The sequence below is a fragment of the Castanea sativa genome, chromosome 11 (genome assembly GCF_040712315.1).
Source record: "Castanea sativa cultivar Marrone di Chiusa Pesio chromosome 11, ASM4071231v1".
NCBI classification, from domain to species: Eukaryota; Viridiplantae; Streptophyta; class Magnoliopsida; order Fagales; family Fagaceae; genus Castanea; species Castanea sativa.
Window position 1 is genome coordinate 37,279,426 of NC_134023.1, and position 27,097 is coordinate 37,306,522.

The 27,097-nt window shown below is 36.5% G+C and overlaps 2 protein-coding genes across 2 annotated transcripts; both read right to left on the reverse strand.

The window, feature by feature from the left end:
• Window positions 1–8,705: 8,705 nt before the first annotated feature.
• LOC142616446 (uncharacterized) lies at window positions 8,706–9,137 on the reverse strand. Its single transcript, XM_075789301.1, has one exon. It carries the CDS (start codon window positions 9,135–9,137, stop codon window positions 8,706–8,708), a length of 432 nt encoding a protein of 143 aa, XP_075645416.1.
• Window positions 9,138–11,347: 2,210 nt separating this feature from the next.
• LOC142614682 (cyclic nucleotide-gated ion channel 1-like) lies at window positions 11,348–19,727 on the reverse strand. The gene is made up of 8 exons (XM_075787240.1): window positions 19,513–19,727; window positions 18,427–19,024; window positions 17,486–17,698; window positions 17,069–17,367; window positions 16,590–16,701; window positions 12,592–12,828; window positions 12,121–12,500; window positions 11,348–11,747 (listed from the first exon to the last, which is right to left on the reverse strand). The coding sequence occupies exons 1-8, from the start codon at window positions 19,539–19,541 to the stop codon at window positions 11,507–11,509; spliced, it is 2,109 nt and encodes a 702-aa protein (XP_075643355.1). The 5' UTR covers window positions 19,542–19,727; the 3' UTR covers window positions 11,348–11,506.
• Between the last annotated feature and the right edge of the window lie 7,370 nt (window positions 19,728–27,097).

Sequence of the window (27,097 nt, forward strand, 5' to 3'; positions counted from 1 at the left end):
AATAGTAGCAAAAACAAGTTTAATAGTAAAATAAGTTGGCAAAAATAATCTTGCTAAATAGACACTTATATTCTACTTTCTACAGCGGAAGTAAAGGCATTTTTGAACAGAAACTGAAAAGAAACCAATCAGAACTTTTATTATTATAATTTTTTGTTGCCAAAATTAGATATGTCACATGAAAGACATGGTTATGATATTATGTGGTGTTTGGTATATGCACTTTAAAATAGAAAATATGTGTTTGAAAACATGTGTGGAAATACATGTGGGTGAAGAAGTATGTGAAAATACGTGTAATGTTGTTTAAAAATTGAAAATATGTGCTTAAGTGGGTGTACCAAATGGGACCTAATATCGCTTTCTACTCTACTGTTTATTTTCGTTAAGTAAACGCGTGTGTTGTAGTGCAGTGGATCGACCACGCTTGAAGACCATATCAGCAAGATGGGGACTTCATTTAAACAGAATTAATTTAACCAATGCCTCATATCAGAGCCAAGTATTCAATTTTATTTTAAACATGAATCAAGCTTGAACTCATTGCAAAACTAATTACATGTTCAAATTTGGTTTATATCTAACAGTAATTGATTCAGGCATAACTAAGTACTCAATTTTATTATAAACATGTCTCAAGCTGAAACTTATTGCAAAACTAGATTACAAGTTCAAAACTTTTTTTTTTAAAATATTATTTTTGAGAAGGTACATGTTTAAATTTAGTTCATTTTTTTATTGAACCAACAAGTGATATAGTTGAGTAACTTTTTATTTTTATTTTTTATTTTTATTATGGACAAAGTTTAATTACAAAATTAGTCGTAGCCTAAGGCTACAACCTTACTCAATATCTTTTTATTGGATGTGAATTTTGAAAAATCCACCATTAAATTATATCTTCTTCCTATATTCTTCATGTTTGCAAAATTTCTGAAAAATTGAAAATCAATTGCTATGACATTAATAAATTGTTTAAATTGTAAATTTTTGTAGTTTAAAATCTAATTGAATTTTTTCTCATCTTTGGCTTTATATATGTGTGTATATATATATATATATATATATATATATATATATATATATATATATATATATTTATATATGATATTTAGACTAAAATTTTATCCCTTCACAAAATTAAGCTAATAATTTATAACTTAATTATAATTATAATGAAATTATTTGAGTTAATTAGATAGAATGATTTTTTATGAACTTATAAAAATTAGATTTACCAACTTTTTCTATTGTTAAAATTTGTATAATTTTACTACAAAATGGACTATTTATATCAAGTACGTGTATATTAGTATATACATATAAATTATATAAATTTATTTTGTATTTTATGAACTTATTCACAAACTTATAAAATACATTCACTAGTGTATATAGGCATATTTCAAAAATTTATTCATATAAACATGTAATGCCACTTAAAAAAATGGTTTTTTTTTTTAGGGTCAAAACGCTAGAAAAAAGTATGGAAAGTATGGAAAACCCATGAAAAATACTCTTTTGAGAGTCCAAAAAATACTATTTTTGGGAATATTATTAGAAATTCTAAGAATTTAATGCTAAGCCCAACATGTTTTCATTTAATTATGACCCTACACATCACATGTTCACACTTAAAGCAAATACTATAAACATATATATGCTTATCTCAGTGGCTCACGTATCAAATATTGGACTTTTCTTTTGCTATTGATAAAACCGAAAAAATCACCAATAAGTTGCACACACTCCTAAATCGAAACAATACCTACAAAATGAAAAGAGAAGACCTAACAAAGAGCACTGGTGTGGTGCCGACCAAAAACCCTCCGAAAGTCAAGTTAGAACTTTTTTCACAACCCTAGAGTACTAGAGTTGAGTCAATAATGCTTATCTTGACTTGTGAAGGTTTTGGGGTATATATAGTAGTGTAGGGTTAACATCCATGCCTTGGCCACGAATTCCTTTCCTTCTGGGATAGAACCTCTTCGACTTTGCATGTCCCCTAGAGTTCTTTTCCTTATTGGAGTCTCTTGATTAGGGTTAAGCGTGTGACGCAAGAACTCTCTTTATACACGCTTGCTTGGAGATTAAGCAAAGCCACATCAGACCTAACGTGAGACGCAAGTCAATTTCATGTAGGAATCCTTTGGTGCCAAGTTTGGAAAGATCACTGCTACGTGTCGCTTGCGTTCGTCCACTGTGGGTTAGTGTTCCTTAGATCCGTTGTCCTTATACTGTCACATCTATTTAAATCGACCCGTCTCATTCATTTTTGGCCTAAATGCACTTTTAGTCCCTACATTTTGACGTTTTTTTCATTTTAGTCCTTACATTTTATTTTTACCACTTTTAGTCCCTAAACTAATAAACGCCTGTTATTTTCGTCCTTTCTGTCAGTCAACCGATGAAAATTGCTGAGCTAGCTACTGGAGAAATTAAAAAATTATAAAAAAGCCACGTCACCATGACACATCCGCATCTATTTTTTTAAAAAAAAATTGTCAATTTTAATTAAATAAAAAATAAAAAAAAAACAAAAAAAAAATCACTAAAATTAAGATAAAAAATTATCTTTACTCTCTTTTCTTCTCAATCTCTCACCTCTCTTCACTCACACATAGAAGCAAAGAGAAATCGCTTTCCACAAAATCTCTCATTTCTAGTAACCCTAAAAATCATGGCTGAGCGCAGCGGAGGAGGAGGAGAGCGCGGTGGCTTCGGTGGACGACGCCCCAGAGGTGATTGCGGATGTGGTGGACGCCATTGCGGGAGACGCGAGGAGGGGGAGAAGTGGGTGCCAGTCACGAAGCTCGGACGCCTTGTCCATTCTGATAAGATAAGATCCCTGGAGCACCAGATCGTAGACAAGCTCTCAAGGAAGAGGTCATGAAGATCATGCCCGTTCAAAAGCAGACCCGTGCCGATCAGAGAACTTCCTTCAAGGCCTTCGTCGTCGTCGGTGACAACAACGGCCACGTTGGGCGCTCAGTGTTAAGTCCCGCAAGGAGGTCGCTACTGTTGTTCGTGGCGCTATCATTTTGGCTATGGGGAGGCGTGGGTAGGCGTGGCTGTGGGTAGGCGTGGGTTCGGTGGCTGGGTTTTCTTTTTTCTCATCTCTTTCCTTCACGCTCTCTATTCTCTTCCTCGGTGAAGCTTCTCTCTTCTCAAGATCGGCAAGATCGACTTTTGGTGGGTGGGCTTCAGATTGGTGTGGGGTCGTTGGGCTTATGGGTGGCTGTGGGGTTTCTGTTGTGGGTTGCCGTTGCCGTTGTTGGTTGCAGGTGATGGGTATTTGGCTGTGATTTGTTCTATGGGTTCGGATTTGGTTGGGTTTGGTTTTTGAATTTCAGTTTGGGTTTTGGGGTTTGATTTGATGTTTAAATGGAATTTCAGAGGTGGTGGTGGTCATTGGGTTGCAATGGTGGGTTGGGTTTTTTCTTCTTGTTTTCATTTATGTCCTAGTGGTCTAGGTATGAGTTCTTGGATTGCTGGGTTTGAGTTCTTTGTTGGGTTTGATCTGGAAAGAATAGGAAGAACAAGAAGAACGTGAATTTTAGTTTTTAATTCTATTTTTATTTTTATTATTTAGTTAAAATTAATAAATAATTTTTTAAATTTATATGCTGATGTGTTGTGGTGACGTGGCTTCTTTTAGAATTTTTTAATTTCTCCGGTAGCCAACTCAGCAATTTTCGTTGGTTGACTGACGGAAAGAACGAAAATAACAAGCGTTAATTGGTTTAGGGACTAAAAGTGGTAAAAATAAAATTTAGGGACTAAAATGGAAAAACGTCAAAATGTAGGGACTAAAAGTACATTTACGCCTTCATTTTTATTCCCCTTCAGTTGCCCCCTCATTCCATGAGTCCGTCACCTATCCTCTACAGGCTCATGGAATGACGGTTAGTTTTGATCCTTGATAGGTGTGTCGTGATTGACAGGTTAGAGCAGAGTCATAAATGCACAGGGGACACGTGGTAGAACCTGATTGATGGTTCGTCAGAATCGAGGCATCCCTTTGTCTTCCGCACCATTCCTTCTATATATGCTGTCCATCCCTTTCATTTTCACGTTTTGGAAAAAATTTCGGCTGGTTAGAGCGCAACTGTCCACTTCACATGATCCGTCGCCTTGAGAAGCTGCTTCTTATCGTCCTTTCAATTCGTCTATCGCTTCATTCATACCGTCCAACCATAAGTACCTTCTCTGCTCATTAATTTATGTTTATTTCGCATGTTGGTCCGTCGTCGGTATAGATCTAGAGTCTTAGGTTTCCTTCACCCGTCATCTGTAGGTGTCAGATGTTTAGTGAGGCGTCAAGTGGTCAGTCTTATGTCTGTGAGGGAGCGGGCTATAAAGAGGTGTTCTCGTCAGGTCAAGCAGACTTGGACACCTTTAGTGAAGAGAGGGAACCATCAGCCAACTCTCCTTCCAATGTGGAAGATGAAGGGCAGGATGAGGACGGGTCAGAGTATGACTCAAACGATGACTTAGACGGTATAGATCCATCGATCCAGTCCGTTATAGGCCATGACGGTTTCAGGGAATTTGTCATGCTTCCATTGTGGACGGTAAACGATTTTATCTCCGACATCAAGCAGCCACACTTCAATACGCTTAGGCAAAAATATTAGATACCTGATAACATCCCCATCCGTCTACCCTTCAAGTCTGAGAAGTGCTATTACAAGGGTCTTGAAGACGTTTGTGTGTATGAGTAGATGCTCAAAGCGGGACTACGATTCCCATTAAGTGCTTTGCACCGTTGTCTCCTTTAGTACCTCGGTTTGGCCGTCAGCCAAATCTCACCAAACACCTGGAGGGTTTTTCTAAGCGTTGAGGTCTTGTATGGCGTGATGTCGGACGGGGCGAGACGGTTAACAGTGGAAGAATTCTTTCATTGTTACTGTCCATCTAAAATTACCAAATCGAAAGGCATGTACAGCTTTGTGTTGAGGAGTCCAGTGCTTAGGCTAGTGTCCGAGACCCCAGACTCCAATCACAACTGGAAAGGTCGATGCTTCTTCCTTCAGGGGGACAACTGGATGTGTTGTCTTGACAACCATGAGTTCATGCCAGTATATAAGACTTGGGGGATAATGCCTCCATCCGGTATGAGCCCGTCTTACTTGTTTTTGTTAACCATTAAAGTTATCTTAATCGTTCATTTTTTGCAGCAAAAGACCGTCCACTTGTTACCACAGAACAATTTGGTTTCTTAGAGAGAATCTTCCAGACTACCAAGTTGTCAGATAGAACGTGGATCAAGTTGGTCACGTTGGATACTCTACACTGGTACTGCAGCGGTCCTGAACCTTCAACTGCTGCCCGTCAATACCACTCAAGAATACACAAACGTAAGTTTCTAATCCTACCACCGTTGCTCTAATGTAGACACTTATTTTCATTCGTCTACTTCTTTGCAGAAATGGATGATGCCAGGAGAAGGGCCTTTATCAAGCAGGCGGCTAGGAAAAAGCAAGGAGATGATCTTCCTCCTAAGACAGGTTTATAACATCCATCTATGAAGAGACCTCCGTCTGAAAAAGCTGACCGTCATAGCAAAAAACAAAATTGATGACGAGATTACCTGCTGGCCAAAGATCCGGCACAGTGAAGTTGCACCCTAAGTTGGACATAGGCAAGGGCAAGGGTCTAATGACCAATCCTGACCCCGTTAAGGGGAAACCTCCTGTCTTGCTCCAAGAAGATCCTTAATACGCACTGACCCCGGTGACCTCCATTATCATAGAGGAGGACTACGAGGATCGGGGTAATCACGCGACGGAAACTATGGGGGAGACGGCTCTGTACAGTCTTACTCAGGTTAGTACCCGTCGTGTACTTGTTTTGTCCTACTATTAATACTTTTACTTAATCATTGTTGTTGGTGCAGACGGTCTTAATGGCTAAAGAGTTAATGGACCGTTTACTTGCTCAAGAGAAGACGTTAGAGCGAGTCCGTGCGAAGTCAAAGGCGACGGTGGAAGAGCTTGACGAGCTTAAGCTTTGGAGGATCCGTCACGAAGAGAAGCTTAAACTATCCGAGCATGCTCGTGAGAATCTAGAAAAAGAAGTAGAATTGCTGAGGGAGACTCTGAAGGCTAAAGAAGACAGTCTCCGTCAGGCAAAAGTTGAGGCCGTCAAAGAGTATCAAGATTCCGAGGCTCTCTTGGGTGAATTGGGTACCTCCTTTATCGAAGGATTTGATAACTGTCTCCGTCAGGTGAAGGCATCATTTCCTTATCTGAACCTTGCACATATCAACATCGACACTGAAGGTCAGACCCCTGCTCGGCCTGTTGACTCTGAAGGAACGGACGAGCTTTTTGGCGAAGGTCCTGGTGACGATGAAGCCTAAAAGGTTGGCGAGAGGGTATCTGTCATTGATGATGTTCGGTAACCTTCACCCAAAGGCCCTGATAACCAGGAAATTACTATTGTAGTCCAAGAGTAACATGTAACTTGTTTATGTTTAGAACGTATGGGAAAACAATATATCAGACACATTTTGGTCTGTTGTCTTATGTTGGCTTTGCATTTGTACTTTTGATCAGATTTTTAAAGCATTTATTTTGTACGCTTTTTGTGGCCTTTTCTTGTTATTCGTAGTTTATTATGTTAGCTAAGACATGCTTTGCTAAACTTGATCCGTTTGTTTGAATAGCTTTCATCCTTCGTAGGAAGATCTGTCCACTTTGGGGACTAATTTCATCCTTTGTAGGATGATTCGTCCTCTTTATGGACTTAAATGAATTTCATCCTTACAGAATAATTTATACACTTTATGGACTTTAATAAACTTTATCCTTATTAGAATGATCTGTCAACTTTGTTGTCTTTATGGATTCATCCTTTATTGGATTATCCGTCCACTGTGTGGATATGTTAAATTTTTATCTTACTTGGGATGATCCGTCCACTGTGTGGATAAATTAGGTTTTCATCCTACTTGGGATGGTCCATCCACTACGTGGACTACCGATTTTCATCCTTCTTGGGATGATCCGTCCACTATGTGGACTTGACAGATTTTCATCCTCCTTGGGATGATCCGTCCACTATGTGGAGTATATAGATTTTCATCCTTCTGGGATGATCCGTCCACTATGTGGACTTGACAGATTTTCATCCTCTTGGGATGATCCGTCCATTATGTGGACTTGACAGATTTTCATCGTCCTGGGATGATCCGTCCACATCATGGACTTGGTAGATTTTGAGCAAAATATATTCCATATGCTCTGAATAAACTCCTCTTATTATATTGGATTGGTAGAATATCGTTCATAAAAAATAAGAAAAACGCCTTTTGGCTCTAAAAGTACTTGTAGGAAATAAAACTGTAACTATCTACTGGAAAAGATAAACTGGAAATGAGGAGGGTAATGTTGCTGTCGTCTACTGGTAGTACTTCTTCAGGTGCTCCGTATTCCATGGATGACTCAACTTTTACCTGTCTAGTGTCTCTAAGGAGTACGTTCCCTTCTTATGTCATGTAATGATCCTGTACAGTCCTTCCTAATTAGGTCCTAGCTTCCCTTGGGAGGCATCTTTTGTAGCGCTGAGTACTCTTCTTAAGACCAGATCTCCAACCTGGAAGTCCCTGTGCCTAACCTTGGAGTTGTAATGCTTCGCCATCAGGTCCTGGTATCGCGCTAGTCTCTGCTCCGCTATGGCCCTAACTTCGTCCACAAGATTGAGCTACAAACGCATGGCTTTGTCATTTTTGCTCTTGTTGTAGTTCTTCACTCGGTAGCTTGTTAGCCCCACTTCTATCGGTATGACAGCCTCACTTCCATACGCTAATCGAAACGGTGTTTTCCCTATCGGTGTTCTCGTTGTTGTCCTGTACGCCTATAAAACACTTGGTAATTCGTCCGGCCCCTTTGCCCTCTCGAGCCGGGTCTTGATAATCTTGAGCAAGGACCGGTTCGTGACTTCAACCTGTCCATTGGCTTATGGGTGGGCGGGTGACGAGTAGTGGTTCTTGATCCCTAGCTGGGAACAAAAGTCTCTGAATGCGTCGTTGTCAAATTGTTTTCCTTTGTCCAAAACCAGCACCCTCGGAATACCATACCTGCAAATAATATTCTTCCATACAAAACTTCGGATATTCTTCTCCGTGATAGTGGCCAAAGCCTCTACTTCCACCTATTTGGTGAAGTAGTCAATGCCAACTACTAAGAACTTCAACTGCCTTACTGCTGTTAGGAACGGGTCCATGATGTCTAATCCCCATTGTGCGAATGGCCATGGGGCCGTCATAGGGGTGAGTTCTTCCATTGGTTGCCTTATAAAATTGCCAAATTGTTGGCACTTGTCACAGGCTCTGACGTATGTGTTGGCATCTTCTGCATTGTTGGCTAGTAGTATCCTGCACAGAGTAGCTTATGCACCAAAGACCTAGATCTAGAATGGTTGCTGCAAACTCCTTCATGGACCTCCCTCATGACGTAGTCCACTTCTTCGTGGTCGAGGCATCTTAGGTATGGTTGGGAGAATCCTCTTTTATATAGGACGTCTTTAATCAAAACGAATCGGGCATCTTTAACCTTCAACTTTCTTGCGACCTCTTTGTTGTCTGGTAGTTTGCAGTCCTTGAGATACGCTGTTGTTGGAGTCATCCAACAATGCTCACTGCTTACCTCCTGCATGCTAGTGCCATCTAATAATGATGAGAGTTGGACGAAGGATAATACCTAGTTAGGGATGATCATAGGTTCTGCTGAAGCCGCTTTTGCGAGTCGGTCGGCATCTTGGTTCTCTTCTCTTGGGATTTGATCTGACTTGATCTGGAGATTTTTCGCTCGACCCTTCACTTCCTCTAGATACCTCTTCATTCTTTCATTCTTCCACTTGTAGCTTCCATTAACCTGACTAATCATTACTTGAGAATCGGAGTATATGATCATACTCTTAGCTCCTGTGGCTATCGCGAGGTCCAGTCCTACTATTAAGGCTTCGTATTCTGCCTCGTTATTGGTGGTAGAGAAATCCAGACGAATCATGCATTTGATCTTATCTCCTTCCGAGGTGTGAAGTACCACTCCGGCCCCTCCAGCATGTTTATTGGAAGATTCGTCCGTATAGATTCTCCATATCGGAGTCTCCTCTGCCCCCTGGTCTTTCATGATGGTGAAGTCAGCGACGAAATCTGTTAATATCTATCCCTTCACAGCCACTCGCAGTTGATACCAAATATTGAACTCACTCAGCTCGATTGCCCATAATGCCATCAGTCTGGCGACTTTGGGGCTACTCATTGCTCTTCGCAAGGGTTAATCTGTCAGGACATTTATAGTATGTGCTTGAAAGTATGGTTTGAGTTTCCGTGCCGTAGTCACCAATGCGAAGGCGAGTTTCTCCATCTGAGGTTACCTTTCTTCTGCTTCTCTGCCGGCTTATGAAATATACGGGCCTTTGTACCTTATCTTCTTCTCTAATAAGAGCCGCACTAATGGCTGCTGAGGAGACAGCAAGGTATAAGAACAATTCTTCCCTCGGCATCGATGGGCTGAGCAACAGCGGAACAGAGAGATAAACCTTTAAATCTTCAAATGCCTTTTGGCACTCGTCTGTCCATTCAAATGATCTTCTCAGGGTGCGAAAGAAAGGGAGGCATTTGTCCGTTGCCCTTGATACGAATCTATTCAAGGCTGCTATCTTGCCGTTCAAACTTTGTACTTCTTTTACCGTCCTTAGAGGGGTCAATTCTATTATCACCTTCAACTTTTCTGGGTTGACCTCGATCCCCCTTTGGGATACCATGAACCCCAAGAACTTTCTAGCGGTTACCCCGAACGCGCACTTGCTCGAATTTAGCTTCATTTTGTATGACCGAAGAGTGTCGAAAGTCTCCTAGAGGTCCCTCATGTGATCGGACTCCTGAATGCTTTTTACCAACATATCATCTACGTAAACCTGCACGTTTCTACCAATTTGGTGCATGAACATCTTGTTCATTGCAAGATTCTCAATTGAATGGTTCCAAGATATGAATTCAACTTGCATTATGATTCTAATGATATATATATATATATATATATATATATATATATATATATATATATATATCAGGAAAAAAAAATGATTGTACATTGTGCAAGCCAAGCTAAGCTAATTAATTGGTTGATTAGTAACTATTAACTAACAGCCTCCTAACTAACTTTGTTCCAGAAGAGTTGTCAATTTTGCTAACTGTTACAAAAGACCCCAGGAACTAACTAGTGGCAGGCAATGCTTGTTGCACCCGGTTTTGGTTTGATGTTTGGTGTGTAGAGGTCCCCGTCTCCTAAAAGAAGCGTTTCTACGTTAGTTTCAAATTGCGTTATGCAAAGAGGCTTATGTTGCGGATTTTATGCATTTGAATTATGATTTCATTTTATGGGATGTGGTTTTTTCAAAGCCACTACATGATCGGGAGTTGGGAAGTCTTTTTATATTCTCATGGTGTTAATCCTCGTGTGGAAGATAAGTTGGTTTGGATTCCTAAGAAAGAGTGGTTGTTTTCCGGTTTAAATCTTATTATAAAGTCCTCACTTCGGGCGGTGAGGATTCTTTCCCTTCGAGAAGTATTTAGAAGGCAAAAGCCCCTACTAGGGTGGCTTTTTTCACATGGACCGGGGCTAAAGAAAGGTCCTTAAATTGGATAATTTGAAGAAGAGGAATGTTTGTACTGTTAATTGGTACTGTTTGTGTAAGAACAGCGAGGAATCAGTGGATCACTTGCTCCTTCACTGTCACTATGCGAGTAGCTTATGGTAAAATGTTACTTGACATTTTGTTACAAAAAGTACTGCTGCAGATGGTCTTGCATCACTTCCACAATTAACTGTTAATGTGCTTATTTGATACTAGTTTCAATGTTTTTCTTCTTCTTAGTTTTAGATAAATTTATATGATGGAAGGTTATTAGCTGGACTGGTTAATGAGAAACAGTTAACTGAGCATTCTTTAGGGACCATTTGTGTCGCAGTCGCATGTTGATTTTCTTTAGGATTCTTTGTAAAATAAACCCACTAATTATATCTATGGATACAACTATTTTCTTTCTTTCTTGTTTAGTATCTTTTTGTCTTCAAAAGTTCCTTGACAAACATATTCCGAAAGGGGGAAAAAGGACACAAAAAAAGAAAAAGAAAAAGGATTACCTGCAAGGAATTGAAATGGTGAAATCTTGTGCAAATTAACTGGCTTACACCCCCCAATAATGTTGTGTTGAAATGGAGGCATATGTTGGCGTGAAATTGTCATCCCTGTTACATGCTTTACTCTAAGGTGTTCTTTGGTTGAAGAGGGAATTAATTGAGAAAAGCACATCACTAGACATTCCTCATGTATGTGTTTGAAGCTTCTGAATGACACAGTGAAACAGTAGTTCTAAATTATGAAGTCTGAAGTTTGCTTAGCACATGTTACACATGCTATACACAGAAACCTCTTGCATGTGAACCATGTTTGTTAAAAAAAAAATTACATAATAATCACTTGGAACACCACTCTAATAATCTTCACCATTGTAATTAGGTTCATCAGGCTTCTGTGGCAGTAGTAGCAACCTTTTTGGTGCTTTGCGTTCATCATTATGTTCAGACTTTGAGGTCCCTGCTTCATATATCACAGCATCTTGCAAACGGTCTTCTGCTTCATGCAAAGACTTATAAAGCTTTCTCTCATAGTACCTGCGCCAAACTGCTTGGATGCGACGGGCTGCCCACGTCTTCCATTGTAAGGAGTAGAACCTGAAAGTCATCAATCACAATTACACATGGGATCATTCCACTTGGAAAAATAAAAGTAATCAGAGTTCTAATGTAATTTTTCTTCAAAGTCACTATGAATATGCAATTCTAACAATGAAAGACTATCACAGACCAAGGAAAAGCTATCATATTTCTTAAAAAAGAATTTTGTTTAGAAATCCAATGCGACAGGGGCATTGTAGATTTTGATGGAACAACCATGGTATTTAGATGTAAAATTAAATGAAGAATTGATGACCACATCTTTTTGTAAAATTTCTGAACAATTTTTTTGTTTGTATAGCCTCACTTTGTTTGGAGAATGCTGACAATAATCATCCAAAATGTCGATAAGCTTAGCTTAAAGACTTGCCTGAAAATATGCTGGAACTCCTTGCTATGAAGTCGCCGAAACTGAGAGGCCACAAATTTCAAATCAGCAGCCCTTAGAGCAAAGGCTTCAACCTCTGTTTGAGCTATTAATGTTCTTGTTGAAATGGGAAGACTGGTAGAGGAGTGGGGATTCAAAGCCCACGCAAAAAGCTCTTCTCCACAGAAGTCACCAGCTTTCAGATCACCAGCATTACCTGTTTTTCCAGTCATAGTGGTCAGGGTTCCTCGCATGATAAAGAGCATCTCATCCACTGGATCCCCCTCAAGAATAATGCAGCTCTTCTCTGTGTGAAGCACTGGTTTGAGACGATCACAAAGTGCATCAAACAGTTGACTATCCATTTTTTCAAACATCGGCACCTAAAAGATAAAATTTACTTGATGAACACAATAGCTAGAAGTTGGACAAAAAGATGTATGGAAAAAAAAAAAATCAAAGAAAAATTCTCACACTCTTGAGAAGATTTAAGCAAAGATGGCGTGTTATGTCCCTTTTGAGGTCCTTAGGAAGGCTTTGAAGTAGATTCTCTTCTTCGACACCTCTAGTTAGTTGCCATTTATACTGTAGGTATCGTCTAACACGTGCCCTTAATTCCTCAGGGAGCATGCGGTGGGACATCCACTGTTCCGCATCAGTCCTTTGCACTCTCATTTCTTCCACTCTCATTGTTGTGGACTGCAGATATCTCTATAACATTCATAATATAGCACTTTTAGTTGATCAAATCTTAGGACTATTTGTGGAAAGGTTTCTACTCATAAGTCGTAAGACCGGATAGAATAAGTGAGAACTGACCAACATCATGTTTCTATTGAAGCTAAAATAGAACTGCAGATCTTTAAGATTAAATACACCACAAAGAAATTAATACAATAATTATGCATATATATTGGATGAATAAATATGCATGTTTTCTAGATATCGCGGGTATTTGGCTTTAGCTAAAGGAAGGAGAAGGAGATAGCAATGGTAAAGATGACTTTTACAGCTCTACAACAACAAATTAGAGTATTTGCAATTAATACTGACTCTGTGTGTGTGTGTGTGTGTGTTTTTTTTTTGTTGGGGGGGGAGGGTGGGGGGTACATAAAAGCTAAAACACAGTCCATGCCATTCATTACAGGTCTACAACACAGTCCATGCCCAAATAGCAGCAGTCGGAGAAGTCCAATACCAAGCAAAGGAGAGGGGGATTTCAAAGAGGTCCTAACCGAGACCAAGCAGAGCAGGCTCAAGGCATAATAACTCGGGGCCAAAGCCCCCTGAATTTGCTCTTTCATAATGGAAGACCTGAACTACTGGAGAATAGAAAGACTCGTTTATGAATGTCTGCCAGTTGCGTGTAGGATTTTAAGTTTAGTTGTAAACTGAGTTAAACAAGCATTTAACACTCATGTCAACTTTATTATTTTTAGGTAAATACTATTTTGGTCTCTAAACTTTACTAAAAATTTGTTCTTCATCCCTAAACTTTAAGCAAAATACTATTTTGATCTCTAAATTTTACTAAAATTTTGTTTTTCATCTCTAAACTTTATTAAAAGTTTTTTTTTTTTTTTTCATCCCTAAACTTTAAGAAGTTCATGTTTCATCCTTAAACTTTAAGAAGTTCATGTTTCATCCCTAAACTATTGAAAAGTTCATATTTCGTCTCTTAACTATTGAAAATGTTTTATTTATGTTCTTAACTTTACTAAAAGTTTGTTTTTCATCCCTAAACTATTGAAAAAATTCTTTTTTTATCATTATTTTTGTCTCCATACTATTTAAAAAACTTTTTACAAAGTTTAGGGATGAAAAAATATATATATATATATATTTTTTTAAGTTTAGGGATGAAAAAAAAAAACTTTTTAAAGTTTAGGGATAAAAAGACAAACCTTTAGTAAAGTTTAGCGACCAAAATTGAATTTTACTCTTATTATTCTTATTACTAATAGACTCAAACGACGCGTGATAATAGAAAATTATTTTGTATTTATACAATAATAATTTTTTTTTCCAAAAATTAAACAATTTTTAAGATTATTTTTGTTTTATCTATCTCAAAAAATATATCATCATCATTTTATTATTTTGATTTTTTTATTGAATATATTATTCATTTTTTAGGTGGTCCACATTTTTCCATGTTATGTTATGGTGCACAATATTTTCCATTCTTTTTATGTACAACTAAATTGTTTAAGTTTCAAATATATTATTTAAATTTCACATTCTCATAAAAGAGATTATCATGATAATAAAAGCTTGTAAAAAAAAAAAAAACACTTTATATTACTCAAATAATTGATATGCACATTCAAATATATAGCCAAAATTGTATTTAGATATAAATTCAAATTCTCACTTCCAAAATAACTAAATATTATGTTAAAAAAAAATCAAACAAAAGCTATAAGAGGGGAAGAAAAGACTTGTGATGGGAAACTCAAAAAAACACACCACGAAATCGTATTTACCCAAAATAGTACCATATAAAAATATAATGATTAATGATTGAATATTCATCAACCTAAAGTAGATTGCAAGAAAGAATAAATAATAAGCAAGAGAAAGAGAGAGAGAGAATAATCACATTTTTCAAGAGAGAGATAGAGAATAAGATGAGAAGAGGAGTCAAAATTAAAGATATAGTTATGACTCAAACACCAAATTATCCAAGTTATGCTATATAATAGAATAACATTATGTAAAGTTGTGATTTACAACTATGTTTTATGTTGGCTTTATTCCATGATAAAAAGTGTTGTAATTACTTTAATGTTGTTCATTATATTTTGTGAGATTTTATTGTATTGAGTTTAGTATTAAGTTGGTGAAAAATCGAGCATGAATTGAAGAACAAGTGAAGCTCGCAAGAAGTTAACCTGCGAAAGAGCCACGTGAAAAGTACATGCAAGAAGCTGAAGAGTCATGCCAACTTGAAAGATTTCACGAGTGTCTCACGAGTAAGGCCTTCTCGCGAGATACCCACGAAACTCTCTGCATGGAGGATTTTTAAGTGTGATATTCTTACCCTTCATCCATACTATATATACCCTCATTACCTACAAATGTATAAGAGATGCTATTTAGAGAGAAAAACCTTAGATAGGTTTTCTACAACACACACACCTATCTTTTAGAGAGAGAGAGCTACTCATCCTCAATGAGAAATCATTGTAGCCTCTTCTCCTTCCTTCTCTCATTGTCATACCTTGAGAAGAGATTTGTACACAAATACAACCAACACATTTTCAGAGTGTAGAGAGTGTTTTGGAGCTTGAGAAGTTTTGAGGATTTGCCAAAAGAAGCCGGTGAAACTTGGCAAATGCAATCGGGCGTATTGCGAGATTCAGAAAGTTAGACAAGACACGATTTTGAAAAGTCTTGTTGGAGTAGGAGCTTGGAGGGCTCTAGTGCATTGGGTAGATTAGGCTTGGAGGGTCTCTTAATATTCATGTATCTCAACTTATTGTTTAGTAGTACAATTTACCGCTTAGAGGACGGCGGAGAGGTTTTTCGCCGAGTTCTTTAGTTTCCACTTCGATAACACATCAGCATGTTATCTTGTGTTTGCATCTTTCTTCCCTTACTCTTGTTCTTTACTTTTATTATTTGTTGTACATGTTTATGCACTAGAGTAGTTATCAGTTTATTGCGCCTCATTTACTCTTGTTCCGCACTTAGATAAGTTAGAGTAAAAGCAATGTAGCTGTAACTTTTAATTCGGGTCTAAACAAGCTCTTGTGTTTTCACACAAATCCGAGCTTTCACATTAAATTTTTATACTCTATCATTGAATGTAGTAAAATAACATTCAACAATCAAAGAAAAAAAAAGATTATAACTTAAAAACAAAAAATCAAATTGCATAACTCAAAATAGAGTTCTAAAGAATATATAAATTTCTCAACCTAAAGTAGAGATACAAAAAATAAAATATCCACAAAAAAGTGAGAGAGAGAGTAATAACATTTTTTTGTGTGGGCAAATATGTATAGAATGGGAGAGAGAGAATAACAAATTTATAGTAATAGAATGAGAATAAAAAGAGCCAAAAATAAAATGAAGATGAAGTGATAGAAGAAGAGTAACATTAAGATTGAGAGTAGTGGAGAAATGAAAATGTAAAAGAGTTAGGAAAAGGTTGGAGGAAGTGTAATAACAAGATACAAAATTAATAAGAAGAAGAGCCAAAAATAAAAGACAAATAGTTGGAAATAGAAGGATAATGTGACTGCTGATGTAACTTAACAGGAGTGTAATAACAATAAAATGCTACATTTCAGTTTTATATATATATATAGTTATTTATTTTATGCTGGCATGAAGCTAAAATTTCTATGTTGTATCAAAAAAGAAAAAAGAAAAAGTCAGACTGACTCAAACATCTATTCACATAATGATATCACAGTGCTAAAACATTAGGTTAGAAAGAGAACTGATAAGAATCGGAGACTTACCTGCATATTGCCAATAAGTAACGAAAATAAAACCAACCCAAAGGTGGATATTCCGACGGCAAATACTATCTCCCCAATAAAAGTGCTTGTTTGAAGGTTTTGGCCAGCAGAGCTGAGGAAAAACAAAATGATTCAATATAAAAATGCCTTTAGCTCCTAAGCTGTAACTCGAAATGTGTTAGATCTTGTTATAAGTTGACAAGCCTTGATTTATATATAGGAACTTAATTAGGTAACCAAATTTTAATAAGAAAATATTCACTCTTGGAAGTTAAAACCTATGCAGATGACATTTGAAATAATATTTGAGGCGATGCAACTGAGTTAAGGGAGTAGACACATTTTCATGAAAAAAGAAAAGAAAAAGAAATTAAAAGAAACTAAATATTGTCAAGAATTTTGTAGCTCAATTGGTATTATAACAATTAAATTATATATATATATATATATGTATGGAGGATTCTATATATTTTACTTACCTAAGATTACGAAAACCCCACCAAAAGCAGTAAGACAATTTCACTCTAAATCTTGTTGAATTTAGTACCATTCCGGACTTGAGAGCATCAGTAAACATTCCAAAGTTGAAGTCCGTTAGATTTTCAATATCATCAGGTTTTTTATAACGGCAATTCTCATATAGACTTGTGAAGTTCTTACGTTCTTCATCATCACAGTAAAGATATTTATCTTCACAAGCGGTTGAATTATTACAGTACTTTTGCCAGCATGTACCTGCTTGTTCAATGGCAAACAAGTACCAAAAAGCTCCAACAACCTGCTTAATTTGTAAATTTTTTTTTGTGATCATAAGATCTTGCAAGTAATTTTCTCAAAAAAATAAAATAAAATAATTAATGTTAAGAAATTAAAATCCACCGCCAAAATCAACTTACGTGACTGGCTAGCATGTAGAGAAAAAGATTATAAGCAGCTCCAGCCCATGCTGTCTGAGTCAGTATCCCTGAGGCTCTTTTTACTTCCATGTATAGTGGATAGAGCCGTGTAATTCTAGGCACATATTGTGAGAATATTACGAACTTCAACCTTTGCTTCAAGATTAATGGAGCTTGGCTTTTGTGTTTGTGAATGGTAACAAGAGATACCACCTGAAAAGCAAAAACACATCCATAATTGTAAAACTGACTTTCCCTTGCACATCCAATTCTGTTAAATCAAGCAATTTAACACAATTTTAGCATAAGACATTGTTTACTTCTACATATAATTTGATAGATGCATTATGTGTCCATGTGTGTCCAAAGTACCATTTTGAACTAATAATTGTCCAATATTGCTAAGAGCTCAACAAACACTTCTTGGTATTTCTGTTGAAGACGTCACAGTTCAAATCCCCTCTTTCTCAACTATCAAATTATCAGAAAATAAAAAATAATAATAATGGTCAAATATATGTTGGGGCCTCTGATATATAACCTTAAGACTTGTGGTACTCATCATATGGTAAATTTCCCTTGAGAGACTCGGTTCCATTATTTCCTTAACTGGTTTAACAGCAGCAAAAATGGAAGCCAAACGAACTAATACACTAATTGCTAAGTTACATTTGGGAAGCAATTTAATTACTATTAAACCTATGACTACAGAACCAAATGTTGTTATGAAAACACAAAGACTTGTGTCTTATTGGCGAGCTTTCTCCTGTTGCTTTATAGTTTATTTGCAAGCCTCACTTTTTTTTTTTTTTTTTTTAGGTGTAAGTATGTAACTATACTTTTAACTATTTTTCAACCAATAAGCTTTCAGTAAAAAGCTACATCAAAATGCACTAAATAAAATTTAGTGATGCTTCAAATTGATTGAATGTCCTGCATACCTGTGGCAATGGAAGAATTGACAGAATGTCAATGAGGAAGTATGTGGACAAGTATCTTTTTGCTATAGCCACCGGATCAGTAATCGTCTCACCCCTTCCAAAGACTTGAGAAGAAGGGGCAATAAATCCAGTACGGAACTGAAAGATTATATGAATTACATAAAAGGCATCAAAGAGTGATCGAAGAACACAAGCAATTTTAGCTAGTCTTTCGTCTGCACCAAGGCATTTGTATTCGTAGTTCTTGTCCCTATTGTCCTCACTGATCATTGGGATGTAAAAGAACAAAGGGTCCAAGGCCACAGATATCACACAAGAGAGCACAAATACTTTGTTCCAAGTTTGAAGAAATTGACCCTGAGGATCAAGAATTGTCTTAGGAGGAGGACCTGCCTCTTTTCTTGGCTGATCACCTACATAAGGAATGCTTTTCAGTTTCTTGAAGCTTCTAATCCTCTTGGAACCCCTTTCAAATCCTTCCCCAAGTCTCTCCAACACTCTGCCAACTGTTGTTCTAAAGTTTCTTAGATATGGTCCATGTTCGAAGTCATAATTCTGCCCAGAACTCAAAGATGGTTCTGAACTCTGATCCTTAAACCTGTATATAGATTAAAGGAGCATAAAGAGAGTGTAAGTAGCACAATATCAAATAACTGATTGCAATTTAGTCTACTAATAAGTTTCTTCCATAAACTGACACATCTGAATGGTCCTTAATTATGGAATTCTGCACTAAAACTGAATATCAAAGAACGACTGACTATTATTCAGTAACTCAGCTTTTTGCAACACTACCAATTTACCAATTCTGGTTTTTTTTTTTACTTCCTAAACTAGAATGTCTTACAAAGATGGTATCAAATTAGATTCCTCCATTAGGATATTTTATGATAGTTTCACACAATCTGACTTTTCAAATACCAATAAAACCACTAAAAAAAAAAAAAAAAACTATTGCATGATAGTATTTGTGACACACGCACATACACTCAAAGAAAGCAACAAAGACATGCTGACAAAATTGTGTACAAGAAATAAAAGAAACAGAAGGTGGGACTGCTAAAATTCAGGCTTAAGCAAACTAACCTGAAAAGTTTAAGTCGCTTGGAATCCATTTCCTTCACCCGATTAGATGTCCAACGTACACGAAGAGACAGACCTGTGATTTGGACACACTTTATTTACCTTTAAGAAGTACGAGTTCAAATCTGGAATTCTCTTCAATGAAATTGAAGACCCAGAATGCAAAAGCCGAGAGATAAGTAAAGACTGTAAGAGTAACAGCTAGCAAGTATGATATTAGCTAACTATTATGGGACTGCCATGTATAAATCATTGGAGCACCATCTAGTCAATCTATGCAGTCAGTCAATGAGTAAAAACTTTAAACGTGTAACATGCCTTAAATCACTTTCCAAGTACCACAACCAATCCCATTTTTCCAGTCAGGAGAGGACTATAAATTGACTATTATGCGTCAATGTTTATAATATACTGTGTTCCCACGTTACTGGAGCAGTCTCACTTGAAAATGCTTAAATTTTAAGAAAAAGTAACGCCAATTAAACGGAAAGAATTATAAGACTTTTGACAAAAATTTACTATACTGACAAGTAGTAGAATAACGTCAGACTCTCTCATCTAACATTAATAATACATGGATCTCACCATAAATTTAATAAGCGAAATTTATATTATGTATATATTTAAATTAGGTTAAAATAGAATAATTCACACATTTATACACCTATTCCACATGCATGTCTTTATATTTTCACTTTTCAATATTATCCTTAAATATTTTTTCCTTAACCAAACTGAAGATTCATTAAAGGAGCACTTACAAAAGCTTGCCCAAACTTGTCTTACCTTTTATGCAGTGTACAAACATTTTGGGACCACAAAGGAAAAGAGAGAGAGAGAGAGGATAAAAGCACACTAAATAATTGAAGTCGATAGCAAGCTGTTCAACTTTACTGTATTAATTTAGTATATAAATAATTGCGCAAAGCATAAGGGAAAGTGACACTTTCATCGCTGTCTCATAAACAAGACCAGACGGCCGATTCTATAGGAAAAATAGGGGCTGAAGAAGTCATTATTTGAACGTGTAATGACTTATAAAAAAATAGTCAAACAATTTTAGATATTACAAAAAAATAACTCAAAAATTCAAATATTAAAACTTCTGAAAGACCAAAAAATATTAAAGAATCGGATGATTCATTGGTTAGAAATTATTGAAACAAAACAAACTATATATGACTAAACAATAGAGAAATATAAAAGAAAGATGACTTACATTCAAAACAATAATTTCAATTATTGTAAGCTTTTTTATCTTGTAAAAACGGTTAAAGAGAGTTTGGTGGATCATATACAAAAATTACTTTTAAAAAAATACATCAAAAACCATAAAATAATTTTATTTTTTTTGTAATAAAGTAAAGGAGAAGAAAATAACATAAAAAGAGTCCATACTTCTACTCGGCTTTAAGAAAATATATTTTGGGGTTTGCATTGTTTTTATAGTGTTCATGATTAACCTCACAAATTTTGAGATAAATTATCAACGTTTTAGTTTGAGTTTAAGTTGGATTTGTTAGAGAGATAGAGTTTCACTCCTTATTAAGTTTAGATTAAATACAAATAATTTTGTTTAAAAAAATGATGAGTTTGAGTTTAAGTTGGACTTGTTAGAGAGATAGAGTTTCACTTCTTATTAAGTTTGGACTAAACAAAAATAATTTTATCTAGACTAAATAAATATAATTTTACCTAAAAAAATGATGAGTTTGAGTTTAAATTGGGCTTATTAGAGAGATAGAGATTCACTCATTGTTAAGTTTGGACTAAACAAAAATAATTTTATTTAAATAAAATGATAATTTTATTTAAATATTGTACTGGCGTGGAAAATTGTGAGAGTTTCAGAGGTTTCGGTTTTATATAATAATAATAATAATAATAATAATAATAATAATAATAATAATTGTGGGTGGACAAAAATTGGTCCCCGAGGAACCCTGCAGATTATAGTTGAAAAGTCTTGATACATAATCAATTTATAGTTGAACAATAGGAAATAAACACTCTACAATGGGAAACTCAAGTAGCTGATTTGATTGACAACGTACAATACAAATTTTTCTCAAGTATTACTCCCCAGAAACTCTATCGTTCTCGTGGTATTTAACATTCTCTTTTTCTCTCTTAGATTGCTCACTACTATTTTTCCCCCTAAGAAGCCATCCCCCACTCTCTGTTTCTCTTTCCTCCTTTATAGGTCTATTCCTTGCCCTTACCTCTATAGCTGTCTGTCAGCCAAACTCTCAAGGATATTTTTCTTTACTTTATCGGTTTCCTCTCCTCCCTTATCCTTGAACTCTAACTCTTGGGGGATGTCTGCACTACTTAGGCTGTCTTATATGTACTTAATGTGGTAGAGGTTAGGTTACAACCCCTTCATTAATGCGGAGGTAAGAATCTTCAATCTTCTTGTGTGTTATAGAAATTTCCTGTGGACTTGGGAAACTACACGTGGATCATCCATGCACCTTGCTTCAAGTAAGGTTAGTTTCTTACCTTTTCCACATGATCCATTTTCCGGTGTTGTTTTCCCCTTTAGGTATGTGGGATGGTTCAACTTCCTTTCTCTCACAGCCCATTGCCCATTAGGCCTTTCTTCTAGTATACAAGTTAAGCTTGATTCATTTCCCGCGGCCCAATTTCCTTTTAGGCATAAGGCCTGGTTGGGGACTCTTCTACTCCCCACAATAGCCCCCCACGATCTCTAGGTCATTATCATTGAAGTGGGGATCGTGGTTCAAGAAAAAATGGAATAACCATTAACTAGCATTTATGAACAGTGGCGGCGTCAGGCAATTAATGCCGTAGACTCTCGGATCAATAAAAATTATATTCACCATTTATTTCACATTAAAAAGCCAAAACTCCCAAATCTTCACCACTTAGATAACTACCATTGTAAAAGCTGTAAACTCACTCATCAAATAATTCCACCAATACAAAACCCAAATATATAAACATATGAATATCACTTCCAAAGCTCATAAATCACATGAATATCATTATCAAAGCTTAGATTAAATAACCTCAAGCAAAAGTATAAAACCCACCAAAAAAATTAGAAATTTTTACCTCAAATAAAAGGGATGAAGATGCTTAGAGGTTCTTAAGGATTTTCCGGTGACCTTGTTGTAAAATGATAGTGGAGATGGTGGTGTGGAATGGTACCAATGGGAGAATGTGGGAGATGAGTATGTGAAGTGAAGGGAAAAGAAAAAAGAAACTGTTAGAAATACTGAATGAATGTATTGTATTTCTTAAGTAATAAAATGAGATTCGAGCAATGAGTGTGTAGTATAAGTATGTGTGCTACAGATGAGATTCGAGCAATCGGTACAAAGGTCTCTTCATAATCAATCCATACTCCTGTGTAAAATCTTTTGTAACAAGACGAGCTTTATAGCGTTCAATGGACCCATTAGAGCGAGTCTTGATCTTATAAATCCACTTACAACCAATCACAAATTTCCTAGGAGGGAGAGTCACAAAATCTCAAGTATGGTTTTTAGCTAATGTATCAAGTTCCTCTTTTATTGCAATCTACCATAAAGGGCCAGTGAAGGCCTCATTATAGGTGTGAGGCTCGTGTAGTGTAGCAAGGGCAGTGTAACAATGACAGTCAAGTAAATGTGCAAGAATGGATCTTACTCGAGTTGAGTGACAAGGTGGAATGTCTTGTACAAGATCTTTAGGCAAGGCAGGAGCAGGGGACCCAAACTCAAGATTAGGTAGCTCATCTTCGACAGGTTGATTTGGCTCATCACAAAAAAGATCTAAGACAGAGGAGGTAGATAGAGAGGCATGGAAGTGAGAGAGCTCGACAAAGGAGCAATGTTCCCAAAGACAGCATTGCAGGAGATACGAAGATGATGAGAGATAGGATCATAACATCGATACCCTTTTTGATTTCGCCATAACCAAGAAAACAACAAAGCCTAGACTGAGGCTCAAGTTTGTTATGCTTATACGGCTAAAGAAGAACGAAACAGGAAGAATCGAAGGAGCAAAGGTGGTGATAGTCTGGAAGTGACCCAAAAAGGCGCTCATATGGATTTTTATTTTGGATGACAGGAATGAGAATGCGATTAATAGCATGAACAATATGAAAAGCAGCTTCGCCCCAAAAATGAGTAGGAACATTGGCAAGGAGAAAAAGTGCACGAACAGTATCAAGAATATGATGAAATTTTTGTCCGACTCTACCATTTTGCTGAGAGGTACCTAGACAAGTTAGTTGATGAATAGTGCCATAGGAATACAAAATAGATTGGAAAACATATTGAGTGTATTCAAGAGCATTATTAGATCAAAAAATTTTGATGCGTTTAAAAAACTGAATTTCAACCATTTTTACAAAATTACAATATACTTGCAATATCTCAAAGCAATGTTTCATATGAAAAATCCAGTTATAGCGAGAGTAATTATCAACAAAGATAACAAAATATTGAGATCCACCAATGCTAGAGACAGAGGAAGGCCTGCAAACATTAGAATGAATTAAGTCAAAGACATTAGTGGACATTGATTTACTAGTGTTGACGGGCAAAGCTGGTTGTTTTTTTAACCGACATGAAACACAATTAAAATTTTCGTTGGACACTAAACCTATCAAGCCTCTAGAAGCAAAGTGTAGTACCCGAGAGAAAGATGCGCGACCAAGTTGGGCATGCCAAAGTGTAAGGGAAGAAATAGAAGAAACTACAGCAACTACAGCAGCAACAAGTGGAAGACGAAGATTGTCCATGGAAAACATACGCCCAACTCTAGGACCGGTCCCAAACTCCTGTCTTGCCCTTGGATTCTACGTAGTATACCCAAAATAATCAAAGATAATGCGATAATCCAACTCAGCTAATTGTCCCACAAAAAATAAATTGTAATAAGGTTAGGAACATTAAAGACCTAGGAACCGAGAGGTTGGAGGTCGAAATAAAACCTATATTATGACCAAACATTGTAGAATCATTTGCTTTAGGAATATTAAGAGGGGTGGTGCAGGTTCAAGTTGAGAAAATAAGGACGAGTGAAGTGTCATGTGATTGCAACAAGCAAAATCCATAAGCCAAGAGAAAGGAGACATACCAGATAAAACTGAGAGAGAAGAGGAATACAATGCATTACCAACCATATGAATGGTATTAGTAATGATGTTTTGAAGATTGACTGTGAAAATAGTGATAGTGGATCTAGAAGACTTGGACTTTGTGGAGATAGGAGCCATTGGTTGGATACTCTGAATGTTAGCAACAGTAGTAGCAGAAACGAAAACAGTTGATTTGTTGTGATGATAACAAGTCTCAATATTATAGCTAAGACATTTGCAAAATTTGCAAAAAAGTTTATTGGATTGTTGGCGATGATTGTTGTAATAAGAAGACAACCTATCCTTATTCTTCATTTAGAAGAGAAATATGCAAAAATGGACTGCAAAAATGAAATCTATGCGAAAATCTGAATAAGGAACACTGGACTACAAAAAGTCAACTCAGGCAAAAAGTCAACAGCCAACACAGGTCATGGTCCACGATCAAAGTCAACGGTGGTTGACGCAACAAGTCAACGAATGATGTAGGTGTACAGACGTAAGCGGCTGACATGTTAGATGATGTAAGCGATTGTAATGGCAGATGATGTAAGCGACTGGCATGGCAGATGCCGTAAGTAGCTGATGTGGCAAATGACGTCAATTAGGGCTAACGTGGTGGTGATGACATTAGCAGGTGCTTCACCGGTGAGTGAGGAGCATGCCGAATCTTATATCGGCATGTGGGATAGCTCACCGAATCTTTGAGCAGCACGTGGGGGGCATGGACACTCAGATGGTGGTGATTTTGGCGCCGTTGAGTAGATCAGTTGTCGATCTATACGATTGTGTCTCTGGTGTCACAATCGGAACTTCAAAACTGACAAATCCAACGAAGGTTGTGATCTTGGCAGCAAAGAGAGATCTTCTTGTGGTGATGATTTAACCCGGAGTGCCTCTAACGGTGGTAGAGCAATCAAAAAAAGGGCACAAATGGGTTTACTGACCGAAGAAGGTTGAGGCAACGAAGAATGCCGAAGAAGACAAGACTGCAAGACACCAAAAAGGTTAGAGTAGTGGTTCTGATACCATGTTGGAAATATTGAATGAATGTATTGTATTTCTCAAGTAATAAAATGTACATGAGTGCCTTTATGTAGGAGGCAGAATGTTTAGTACAAGTATATGTGTTATACAAGTAAATAAGGTGGGCCTAAGGCCCACAACATATTACACATTTACAAAAACATAAAGAAGGGATGGGCCAAAAGAGAGTGAGGGATATTTGTGAGAATGAGTGGTGGTGGATTGTTGGGTTAGGTGGGGCACGTGTGATCCAATAAAAAATATGACATTTACTTCTTCTTTTTAAACTACTGGGATGTTAGAGAGAGAGAGAGAGAGAGAGAGAGAGGGGGTAAAAGAGCCACAAGGCCGTCTCACTCATGAGCAATGACCCAAAGTAGTGGGTGGTAGTGGAGTATGGACCACAACCCCAGGCTTTACAAAAAAAACGTCTAGAATCTTTTTGTAGGGGACTAAGACTCAATAGATGTTTTTTCTTTTGTTTGTTCAAAGACGAAACAAATATACTTATCTTTCACATCTTTTCAAGCTTTAAAATTCTGTAGGAATAGCAAATTGTACCTATATAACTTCATCTCTTACAAATTCAATAGTAATAAAGGTTTAAATTGTGATTTAAACCCTCAACGGTTCATTTTAAAACACCAAAAAATACCAACCAATTAAACTATAGAACTTTTAAGCAATTATTATTGTTAATGTATACAAGAATTTTGGTGTCCCTATCAAACTTTAGGGTTCGTTTGGTTTGTGAGATTTTAAGAAGAATGGAAAATGAAAGAGAGAAAAGTAAAAAGAAAATATTTTTAGTGGGTGTTTAGTTGGAGGGAGGAGGAGAGAGAAAATTAATGGGGATGACGAAAATGTTTTCTCCTTGTTGAGAGGAAAATGCTCAACGTATTGAGCTGACGAAAATGTCCATGTGTACTTGCTTTTTTTTTTTTTTGTTCCTTTATTCTTTTTTTAATTTTTCCTACTTCTTTGTTTTTTGGCCTTTTCTTGTACTTCTCATTAGTGTTTTTTTTTTTGGGTTGTACTCATCTTCCTTTGGCTTGTGCTCTTTTTTAAAAAATAAAACAAAACTGAAGTGTCCCTACATAAGTTTTTAACAGAAAAAATGTGTTACTTTTTTGTTTTATTTAAATGAAGACATAATTGTAAATTATACCAGCTTCATTTTTCATAATCTCATTTCTCTTTTCAACCAAACAAATAAGTTTTTTATCTCTCCACTTTTCCATCCTCCCAATCAAACAAAAATGAAAGAAAATTAAATCTCTTCTATACTTCTACTTTTCTATCATTTTCTCATTTTCTATCCTCATAGTATTCTACCTCTACAACCAAACGAACGCTTAAGCAATCATTGTTTTTAGTGAATACATTTTAAATTGCTAAAAAGATACATGCTCTATATGACTCTATTGTTGGTTAGCTCTTTACCATAATGGTTGAGAATTTTTAAAAGAT

Excerpts from the sequence above, each read along its gene's own strand:
- LOC142614682 (XM_075787240.1), bottom strand. The coding sequence starts at position 19,541 with ATGGATTCCAAGCGACTTAAACTTTTCAG. Across the intron at positions 17,699-18,426 it reads CAATTCTTCCATTGCCACAG|GTGGTATCTCTTGTTACCAT; the intron begins GTATGCAGGACA and ends TTTGCTTTTCAG. Across the intron at positions 12,829-16,589 it reads TACTTATTGGCAATATGCAG|AGATATCTGCAGTCCACAAC; the intron begins GTAAGTCTCCGA and ends TGAATGTTATAG.
- LOC142616446 (XM_075789301.1), bottom strand. The coding sequence starts at position 9,137 with ATGAAAGACCAGGGGGCAGAGGAGACTCCGATATGGAGAATCTATACG.